Source organism: Eleginops maclovinus, chromosome 7, assembly GCF_036324505.1.
Source record: "Eleginops maclovinus isolate JMC-PN-2008 ecotype Puerto Natales chromosome 7, JC_Emac_rtc_rv5, whole genome shotgun sequence".
NCBI classification, from domain to species: domain Eukaryota; kingdom Metazoa; phylum Chordata; class Actinopteri; order Perciformes; family Eleginopidae; genus Eleginops; species Eleginops maclovinus.
In genome coordinates, this window is record NC_086355.1 from 9,274,356 (window position 1) to 9,284,813 (window position 10,458).

At 39.0% G+C, this 10,458-nt stretch overlaps 2 protein-coding genes across 2 annotated transcripts in view; both read left to right on the forward strand.

Moving 5' to 3' along the window:
- The window catches only part of myo3b (myosin IIIB), a 52,369-nt gene extending 50,191 nt beyond the window's left edge, over window positions 1–2,178 (forward strand). The window contains exon 37 of the mRNA XM_063887938.1: window positions 2,059–2,178. The gene's annotated coding sequence lies outside the window, so the exon portion shown is untranslated. The remainder of the gene's footprint in view (window positions 1–2,058) is intronic.
- A 2,943-nt stretch (window positions 2,179–5,121) lies between these two features.
- sp5a (Sp5 transcription factor a) lies at window positions 5,122–7,339 on the forward strand. The gene is made up of 2 exons (XM_063888219.1): window positions 5,122–5,452; window positions 5,828–7,339. Exons 1-2 carry the CDS (start codon window positions 5,402–5,404, stop codon window positions 6,902–6,904), a joined length of 1,128 nt encoding a protein of 375 aa, XP_063744289.1. The 5' UTR covers window positions 5,122–5,401; the 3' UTR covers window positions 6,905–7,339.
- The last annotated feature ends 3,119 nt before the right edge of the window (window positions 7,340–10,458 follow it).

A 10,458-nucleotide genomic window follows, 5' to 3' on the forward strand; every position in this document is an offset into this window, starting at 1 on the left:
AGTCGGGTAGAGACAGAGAGTAAGAGGCATGGAGGAAGAAGGAGATAAAAGAGTCTGTTGAGTACATACATCAAAGGTCTCTTAATGACAAGGGATGCCATTAGGGTTACAGTGGCTTTTGTTTCAGCTTCCTCACACCTGCAGTTTTTTAAGGGCACTCTATGCGCTGTTTTGTTGTTAGCATTTGCATGATTATAAAACGCATGCATGAGGAGATAAGAGTTTGTTCCTGTGCTGCTAATCTTGGTGGTGACCAAATGTTTTGGTCAGACTTACAGCTTCTTTTTCATTTCAAAAGAAATGTAACCATTCAGCTGCTTCCTGGTGTAAACTCTGAAGGAAGAACAGGTTTACCCAGAACAATAAAAACACAGTGTGGCAAAGCTGTTATCCTGTACAGTATGGAATTTATGGACTTAAAAGTTTTTTGGGGTTCCTGCGGGGCTGAAATGGGATTTGACAAATCAGAGCGTGAAATTATGATTAGCCTCTCTCAGTTTTTAGACGGAGCGGGGCACTCACAGACTTGGCATGGCCAAAGGTGTAACCTGTTTGTTTTGCCCCGATGCTGCTTTCCCAGATGGTGGGACCAGCTGCCATTGAATAAACGCTGGACGGGTAACAGTGTGAGAATTATCACGGCCTTGTTTCAGTTTGGGATGCATTACAGAGACTTGTCTTTTTGCCACTGCCAGGAGGAGCAGGGACGTGTCACCTGGTGCTCAAACAAACAGCCTTTTGATTGAGGTCAGAATAAAGAACTGTGAGGTTCAGCTGAAAAAAATTAATAATGATTATTCTTATTTGTGTAATTTTCTACGGAGACCCCCACTCTGTCATATTACAGTCTTTATAACATGCCTCTTAAGATCACCTGCTCAAATAGTGCCTATATGCTCCTTTTTCTTTATCCCAAACTATTTTTAATTGATATTTTAAGCTAACTGGGTGGTTTGACATAGGCAAGACAAAACAATACTGTATTTAACATGTTTTATCTTTGTTAAGATAAAGGTTAATGTTTCTCTTTAAAGTTTCTCCAAAAGGTCTGAACTTTTTTTTAATGCATGATCTACTCAAATTGCCCTATTAATATAAACTATTGAGCTTACTAAAACATTGAATCTTATTGTAATGTTTTAAAATCAGAAGAGATGTCAACTCAAACAATAGATATCACATTATATATGATTAATAGAATTGTAATAATTTGACAGCAGTGCCGGCTGTAACGTTGTACATCCTCATGCAGGGAGAGTTTGCCTCTTTAGGGCTAGATTAAGGCATCCAGGGTGGGCTGAGGGAAGGTAAAATGACCTTTCCCGCCTTACGTGACCCCAGGCCAATCCTGCACATTGCCAAGGCTTTGCTCTTTGCTCTTGAATATGCAGTGATCTCCAGCTTCATAGGCTCAGAGGAGGGAGAGAGGAAGAGAAAAAAAAGGAGTTGTATCGCATTGCAGGGAAAATTAGTGAGACCAAAGTTGGAGTTTCTGTGTGTTGGGGGCTGCGAACAATGGCAGCTTTCTGTCAGACAGCAACTTCAAAAGGTCTGCTGAGTGACTGCTCTGAGTTATACATTGTTGCAGATCACTGAGGAAATTCACAGATGTTTTCTCATACGAGACACCATTATAGCGGCTCAAGTACCCAGTAGCCTCGAGCTTTTCTCCTTCTCCCCTCGCTCTCTCCCACACACTCAAACTCACTCTCACTTTCACACATGCACCCTCGCCACCCCCACCAACATCCTCTCTGAAATCTCTCGTATGAGACAGATGTGGAACCTGTGTTTCTCTCCATCTGTTCGGAGAATATGGAAAGCTAAAAAGGGTTCATGTTGTGGCGTTGCCCCCTGACTCTGTCCAATCCACAGTCCTCACTGTCAGCTCGCTCAAAGTTTTCAAAATGTCAAGATCACGTGCAGCTCCATTATCTGAGATATACTCGGGGTCAAAGCAATATGTACTTTATGAATTAAATAAAGTTATAGTGATTGAAATCTTTTGTGTGCTGCTTAATCAGGATTTTCACTGCCATTTTTCTTTCTCTTCTGCAGATTGCCTTTTTTGACTCTGAACTGGACCTGAACCAAAATCAACACGCTTCTATATCTATTGTACATTTATATTTATAACTAATAAACTGACATTTTATATGGGTCAAATAAATAAGTTCTACTGACTTTTGACTACTGTTGTGTTTTCCATCACCTGTTGAACTATGTTTTACTTTATTTTAAAAGGCTTGGATTCAGTTTTATGAGCTTGTTTCATTTTGTTTACGGAACCCACTGCAGGACTGCATCTTCTTTTTAGATATTCTGGTAATCCCTGAGTACAGTTTTGAACATTTCATACACATGCTTTCTAGAACCATATGAAATACACACATGGTGGCTGTATCCATGTTCAAACCTTTGAGTCTACAGGCAGGAAAATATTGCAATGGGGTTTCCTCCAAGTTAATTTTCCCATGAAATGCTGCAGGATTTTTTTCCCTTTAACCAAAACATGGCTTAGGTGACCCTGTAAAACTCGAGGCATAGCCATAAGATGGTACAGGTTTGGAGTAAGTAAATTACCTCAGGGGCTGGACATTGTGTCGAGCACACAGTCATGAATTTCTTACAAAATATATCAAAGTCCTGCTCAGCCAAATCCATCTCTCAGCTGGGGTCCCATTGAGATGCATTAAAATGTAAGAACTTGCATTTAGGGCTGAACCGAATATCTCAAAGGAAGATATCAATAATTTGGTAATTCTTAGGGTTCACAAAATTCTTGCACTCGTCAAATATGTCTGAAATTTGCCTTTGCATAGCATGACAGCTTACATGTAAAGCTGATTTAAGTGGAAATACACCCTAAATCAGAATTAACATCTAATTCTTCAGTGTACTGAAAGCAGTGCTGCTGTTCAGGATCATATAGAAATGTTACTTCTGTTTTTTGGTGGATTTTCCCTTTACTTTAACAGTTTTCTGGTTTGACATAGGAGAGCAGATTACAACATTTGACATTTATCTGACATTTAAACCTGGCAGCAAACTCTAACTGACAGGACTTTTTTCTGCACAAATACAAACTTCCCAGTTGACTGTAAAAATGTTTACTGAAGTGACATCTTAACTGGTCAGCAATTTAGTTGAATGCTTTCCACCTGTGTTGAGTTGTATTGTGTCAAAATCCAATACTTGTGCATTAAAAGTACAATTCACAGTCGGTTCTGTTTAAGGTCAACTTTCTAATTGAAATCATTTATAAATTGTTTTGGCAAAATTTGTCCTGGAAAGTTTTCGTGTGTTGCCAAATGTTGTCACCTGTTTGTCTTTGCAAGATGCAGTCACAAAGCTTAGTGTGTAGATCAAATTGAAGGCCAAGTGTGAATATGGCTGTGGTCCCTCCCAACTTTACGACCCTGACTCAACTTGGCATCACACCAAATGTCATTTTCATTTTCCAGTTTGGAGCTTCTTTCTTAAATCCTTAAAAACTAAAATGCAAAAGTGTATAATTTGTAGTACCAACAGTGCCATTATTAAAATGCTTATGGGTTTCTCTCTCCTGCTGAATATGGATACATTCCACAGAAGTATGCTCAACTTGGAAATCTAAATTGTTTATCTTAATTGATTATAACTTATTTTTAAAGCCTTGATGAAGCTATTAGTTGTAAATCGTGTTATAGGGTGACTTGTTAAAAGTGGTACAAATATTTCTTAAGTCTGCATGAAAATCCAACCACGCATTTGGAGTTTCAGGTTTCAACCATTTATAGCGTGGCCTCTGTAAGGTGATTTTACAGGTGTAACAGTGAAAGCACTCGTTCTCTCTTTCATACAATGCAGCTCAGAATTCACAGTAGTGACTTTCCTGTTTTCTGCATACTTTTTATATGCTCTACACAACACACTTCATTGCCCAATGCTGCCATAACTTCATGTAAACAAGGTTAATCTCCACTTTTTTAATCAGTCAACAGTGTGGCTACACCACTCCTGTAGCCAGTTTTGTAGTTTAACATGGCTCCAGTGCAGCCCAGCAGGACTCCCCCTTTCCCTCATGACTGTGTGTAAAGCCGTGGGAGAGGACTGGGAACATTAATCCCATCAAAGGAACAGATCTAATTCAAAATCTGCCGCTCCAAACTAGTTGAGAGGACAGTGATTGTTTCTTCAGGGAAGCCAGATAAAGATCAGAGAGTTGATATAGAAAACTACAACTTCCATTTCGACAAAACTTTGAATATTATCTCAAGAAAACCGCATACTTTTATTAAATATTCTGAAACAAAAACAGGATGGAATATGATATTTTATGCCAGTAGCCTTTGTGTCAGGGTTCCTTATACTATAAATATCCTTTGTTTAATTTGGATGCTTGAGTGGACGAGATCCTGTGCTGAACTTCCTCCCCAGACCCAATTGAGACATCACCATTTCAAGTGCTGCTTTTGTCACCTGATTTAAAACAGAGGTTTCCCTTTTGTGTCATGTTAAGTAACATGTTATAATTTGAATTAGCTGCTGGGGTTTTACCCTAAGGCTCTAAGCTTACATTTTGATGCTGAACAAAGAGACAAATTCTAAATTAGAAATAAGGTCCTGATAAAACAAATGATTGAAATGAGTGAGGGAGAATTAAGTATTTAAATAATTCAGAGAGGGCATAATTAAGTGTTTAATACCGTGTTGTAGTTCAAAGGAACAACAAAGAAAATGTAATTCAAATTAAAAATGTAAAAGAGTCGCAGATTCTTGAGAGATGAGAACTTTGTGTTGAGTCACTTGATTTGGTTCCTTTCCTCCATCAAACAGTCAGGCAACGCTGGAGATCTCCAGAGATAACAATGTCACATTGTCACATAGGGTTCTGCTACAAATCCTTAATTACAAAAAGAGGATCAGATGACTACAGCATCCAATACTGAGGTCTCCAGGCGGCATGGGGGTCTTTGATCAAGAAAATCCAATTATTTGTGTATATACATTTCCCACATAGTGATTACTTCATTAATTGTCCCGCCTTTATCTCCTCCCTTCCCATCCCCCCTAATAATCAGCTCCTTTATCCAGACCAACAAACACACCATAGGAGCTTTGTGGATTCAAAGGATTTGCTTTCCCCTCTCAAAGAGCCGCTATTCTTTGATGATTGGGCAGCGGCAAACTTCAAAGTAATAAATCTTATTTCTGACTGGCTGGCGGCCCACCAAAGTCCTTATCAAATTCTAAGAAGTGATCCCTCACTCTTCAGATAGACCAAGGATATCTCGGAGAGAGGAAGCACTGAAGAGTGGAGACCTGCTCGACGCGACATTTTACTGCGAATGCTCACATTTATCTAAATTAGAGCTTTCATTTTTATTTGTTTTCATCGAGAGGGAGGAGGACGCTTACCATGGCAGCAGTGGCTGTACTGCGGAATGAAACACTCCAGGCTTTTCTCCAGGTTTGTGCTCAAGTTTCTGTTAACTTTAATAACTTGTAAACTCACTCATGCGAGTTGATTTACGTTTGCGAAACGAGTCGTTTATATTTAACAAAGATAAAAGTTGTGTTACTTTGATAGTCCAGCGTCATATCATTTTATTACAAACGATAATTGTTTGAGTCTTAATGACTGCTGCAGAGACATTACGCCAACTTTTATGTCACATCAGTACGATTCAGGCGACAGGATTTAGAACACATTACATTTAGACAAACAGTTTTAACATCCTTTGGATAAATATTCAAACATAGCACATCATTTGTCTTTTTTTTAACCTCGTAAAGTGTGTTTGAAAACGGTTTTAATATAAAAACACGTGTCTCGGTTTTCCAGGATCGCACTCCCAACTCTTCTCCAGAGAACTGTAAGCACTCCCCGCTGGCACTCCTGGCTGCCACTTGTAACCGGATCGGGCATCACCACGGATCAAACCACACAGATTTCATCCAGGTCCCTTACGACCCAACGCTGGGCTCCCCTTCGCGTTTATTTCACCCGTGGACTAACGAGGGGACCCCTCAGAGCAGCCTGGCCGGCAACGCCACGTTTGGACTATCCTCAAAGCCCCAGCTGTCTGCGCACATCCAGAGCTCTTTCAGCTCGCACCACGAACTGCCCCTTACCCCTCCGGCGGACCCCTCGTACCCCTATGACTTCTCCCCGGTGAAGATGCTACCTTGCTCCATGCAGTCTCTGCAGTCATCCTGCCCTCCCACCTACGTCCCCGCCGTAAGTTACGCAGCCCCAACTCCCATTCCTCCTTCAATGCCAAGTTTTGTCACGGGACCGTCCGGCCTTGTGCACCAGCAGCAGAGACAGTTGTCCCCAAACCCTGGAGAGGATATTCCGTGGTGGAGCCTCCAGCAGGGCAACCATGTCAGCCACTCTGCCTCTCTCGGTCATCATCGCTTCCAGCTGCAGAGGGGCTTGGTTCTTGGACATACGGACTTTGCGCAATATCAGACGCAAATTGCGGCTCTGCTGCACACCAAGTCCCCCCTCGCGACTGCGCGGCGGTGCAGGAGGTGCAGGTGTCCAAACTGCCAGTCTTCCACTTCCAGCGACGAGCCCGGGAAGAAGAAGCAACACATTTGTCACATACCCGGTTGCGGGAAAGTTTACGGGAAAACTTCTCACCTGAAAGCGCACCTGAGGTGGCACTCTGGAGAGCGGCCGTTTGTGTGCAACTGGCTGTTCTGTGGGAAGAGTTTCACCAGGTCGGACGAGCTGCAGAGACACCTGAGGACTCACACGGGGGAGAAGCGCTTTGTTTGCCCGGACTGCTGCAAGAGGTTCATGAGGAGTGACCACTTGGCCAAACATGTCAAAACTCACCAGAACAAAAAGACCAAGTGCCACGACAAGACACTTGATCATGTCAAAAGGGAGGACACGAGGAGTATGTTGTAACACACCTTATAGTTGTTTTAAACAGTAGAAATCACTAGTGCAATACAGTCAGTCCTACATTAGTCAATGTATACAGTGAGCTGCATCTGTTTAGGGTGTCCAATTGACTTTGATTTTTTACATCCTGACAATATCTCTAACATTGCTGCTCTGTGTAGCACATTTGTGTGTGTATATATATAAAGTTTCATAAGTTAATTTGGGACCATGGAGGATTAATAGCTCATGAGTTTGAATTCACTGTCTATAGATCATATCAAGGAATTCAAGTTTTCTACTTGTGTTTGATCATTGTCTTCGGTGGAAGATTTCTCTCCCCTGTAAATTATATTTAATAGCTTTTGTTGAATGAAAGTGTCCGTTTTTTGCTCCATATGGGGTGTTTTTAAGCATGCTCTTGAAAAGATATGCTATTGTTGATATGACCCAAATACTGTGTGAGAATAAAGATTATAACGTTTTTCCTCAACTCTAAAAATTCATTTTATACTCCTCAGTTATATGGGTGATGAGACAATCATTTTTATGTATAAGGACATATTCAGTATTACTTGGATTAGTGTGCCTTGTGGAAAAAACGTGTTCTTATATTTAGGGTCTCACTGTGAGTGGTCGTCAAAAATAAGGCTTTCCAACAAAAATAAAACAACATTCAATATGTTTTTATTGACAATGTGGGAGTCAAAATTTGCCCTGATATTCTATTGCTGATATTGTTTAATCTTTAACATAAAGGCAATATTTAGGTATTGACAGAAGCAGAGTTGTCTGGACTGTATTTGAGACATTTTGAAATACACTGTCTAAAAATGTTTGGTATGATGTTAAACAGTGAAATAATGCTCTGTAAACAATAATGTGCCACGGTCTGAGTAAAAGCTGACAAAAAGCTTGTAAAATAACCCTCCATCATTCAAAAACCTGAGCGCTTCACAGGTGCGAATATTCTGAATTTAACTAAATCCCTAACTCTACCTATTTTGTACAGAGGTATTAACTTAAGTCAGTCAGGGAGAGTTTTCACCCCAAAATATTCATTCTCAGAGAGATAAATGCAAAACCCTCTCCATATTAATACAATTTAAATAACCTTGTTTGGAGTATATCAAACCTTTTTTTACACTGGATTTGAATTTTCTACCATTAGACTTAAATATAGGAATACTAAGGCACTCTGGTAGATGTGGTGTATTCCCTTTGTGCGGCGGTTTTTGAGTTTTACATTTACCTCTAAGGACTTTGCAGTGACACCGTATATGAGATGAGACCGGTATAGTTGAGAAACTCTCAGCTTTTAGGAATATCACTGATTCAAGTCACTCACAAGACGTTCAACAAGTTTAATTTCTCACCTGTCCGCCCCTCTTAGCCTTAATGGACAATTGACAGTTTTTATTTTGCCAATCTATTTGAACTTAATGTTTCTTTAGAGTGGGGAATTGTTAATTGCTATTATAGATAAGATTAGACAGAGAAAAACCCTCATTGTCAAGTAACATGGAGTTCACCTTACTCAAAGTACATTAAACTAACTAATGATGGTCAGTATTGACTTCCACAACGCAGATACCTAAAGACAGGGAAATTCAAAGTTACATTCTGGAGCAAAAAATACCTGGATTTTTTTTACCTTGATGGAACTGCTAGAAAAGTGTTACCTCTTCAGTATCTAATAGATGTACTCATGTAGATGTAATACAAATTCAAATGTACGCACTTAACTATTAGAGAGATAAATGCTTTCTGTCAGCAGTTACATTTGTGTCCTGTCTGTCTAATAAGGGCTCACTAAAAATGTCAGTATGAAGAGAACAACCACTGCCATCCATCGGCTTTTTGAACAGATTTTCTGCCTCAACAGCGCCCCCTTTTGTAAGTTACCTCAAATTCATTGGAGCAGACAAATATAGTGACTGAAGTATCAACTGTTGAGGTTCATCTTTATTCAAATCAATACAAACATGTTGTCTATATGTTAGAAGCTTCAACAGGTTTGAGTCAATTGGTATTACTTCATTTGGTTATTACTCTGCTTTCCTCAAAATGTTCTGCCTATTTCAAATTCAGTTAAGTTCCCTCCCCTGACCTAAAATACTCCTGAAATCTGTTGACCTAAATGATTACAAATTGACCCTAAGTTTGAAAATCACATTTCAAATGTAAAGATAGACTTTGCTTCTACACATAATTCAAAATGCAGGAATTGAACTTCATCATCCACAAACTGACTTTCAGGACCTTTGCTTCTTGGTCTTGTACACCATATGTTGATTTCACTCCTTCTCCTTGTAATATTTAACATTGATGCCCCTACTTAATAATCTAACACATAAATATAATGACCTACTCAAGACAACAATCAAATAAAATGATAATGTTTGCTAGTTTTGTTAAAAGCTGTCAGTATAAAATATGTTCATACATGTGTCAGTTATACACAGTAATTGATGTGTTCAAAATATACTTATTCAAGTTTCAAACAAACAAAACAATCTAGTGCAGATTTATGTTGTATTTATCAACTTTACTATTTAAAATATACATTTTGAACACTTCACTGATGTACTATTTTGTACATATGTCTTCGCTGTAATATGTGCTTGGTAGTAGATGTACAGTAAGAGCTACAGTAAACCCAGTTTCACCAAATTCCCAAAATTGACAATCTGTGTGAATATTAACATACAGTTATCACAATAGGAGGAGCTTTTAAGGAGAAAACTACAGTAGTATGATGAGACGTGGCCATTTGAACTGTAAAGTCTTTATCCACAAACTGTATGATCCTATTATAAAATAATGCCTGTGGATGGATATGTTGAATGCTCCAGACCAGCTCTGCACAAAGGCATCGTTCGGCTCTGATTTGGTTCATTGTCAAGATAGAGTCACTATTCTTCAACACTTTAGCCGCCATAATGCTTAATTAATAATAGATATCACATGTTGTGGCTTATAGGTTTATTATATATAACTGAATGAAAGATTTAAGAACTTCAAATATTCATATCACAAATGCCTGTTTGATTTAAAATGAATTAACTTTCACTGTCAAGTAGAATACAGAGCATAATTAATTTGATACAATTATTGTAGATTAAATGCTCATTTCTAATCATCTCATTCTATATGTCATTTTCTTTTAGGGTTACACTTTTTTCAACTATTTTGGGATGAGGTTCAGTCAGCAAAAGGGATAAACCCTTTCATCAGAAATGATCCTCTTCACTGTGGCATTGGCTCTGCAGAGGCTGTTCAAAATAAAATGACTGACAAGCAGCGGCATGAATCAAATCCTTGATGTCAACAGCTCTGCTGCTCTCTATGGAGGATAGTTATGTACTGCTTGACATTTTGCAGCTGGTCTAACATTTAGTGTGGCAAGTGAAAAAGGTTTGGATATATAATTATTAAATCTGTGAGCTAAAGCTGGACTCTGAGAAGCACCACTGTATTCTTGTCTCAATGCTACTCAATTTAAAGACACGTAAAACTACTGAAGTAATCAGTTAATAATTAAAAGTGTTTGAATATATCACAAACTGTTAAGAAAA

What these genes read in the sequence shown, in the direction of transcription:
- sp5a (XM_063888219.1), top strand. Translation starts at nt 5,402, where the DNA reads ATGGCAGCAGTGGCTGTACTGCGGAATGAAACACTCCAGGCTTTTCTC. An exon ending in CACTCCAGGCTTTTCTCCAG is followed by an intron (nt 5,453 to 5,827) that starts GTTTGTGCTCAA and finishes TCGGTTTTCCAG; the next exon opens with GATCGCACTCCCAACTCTTC.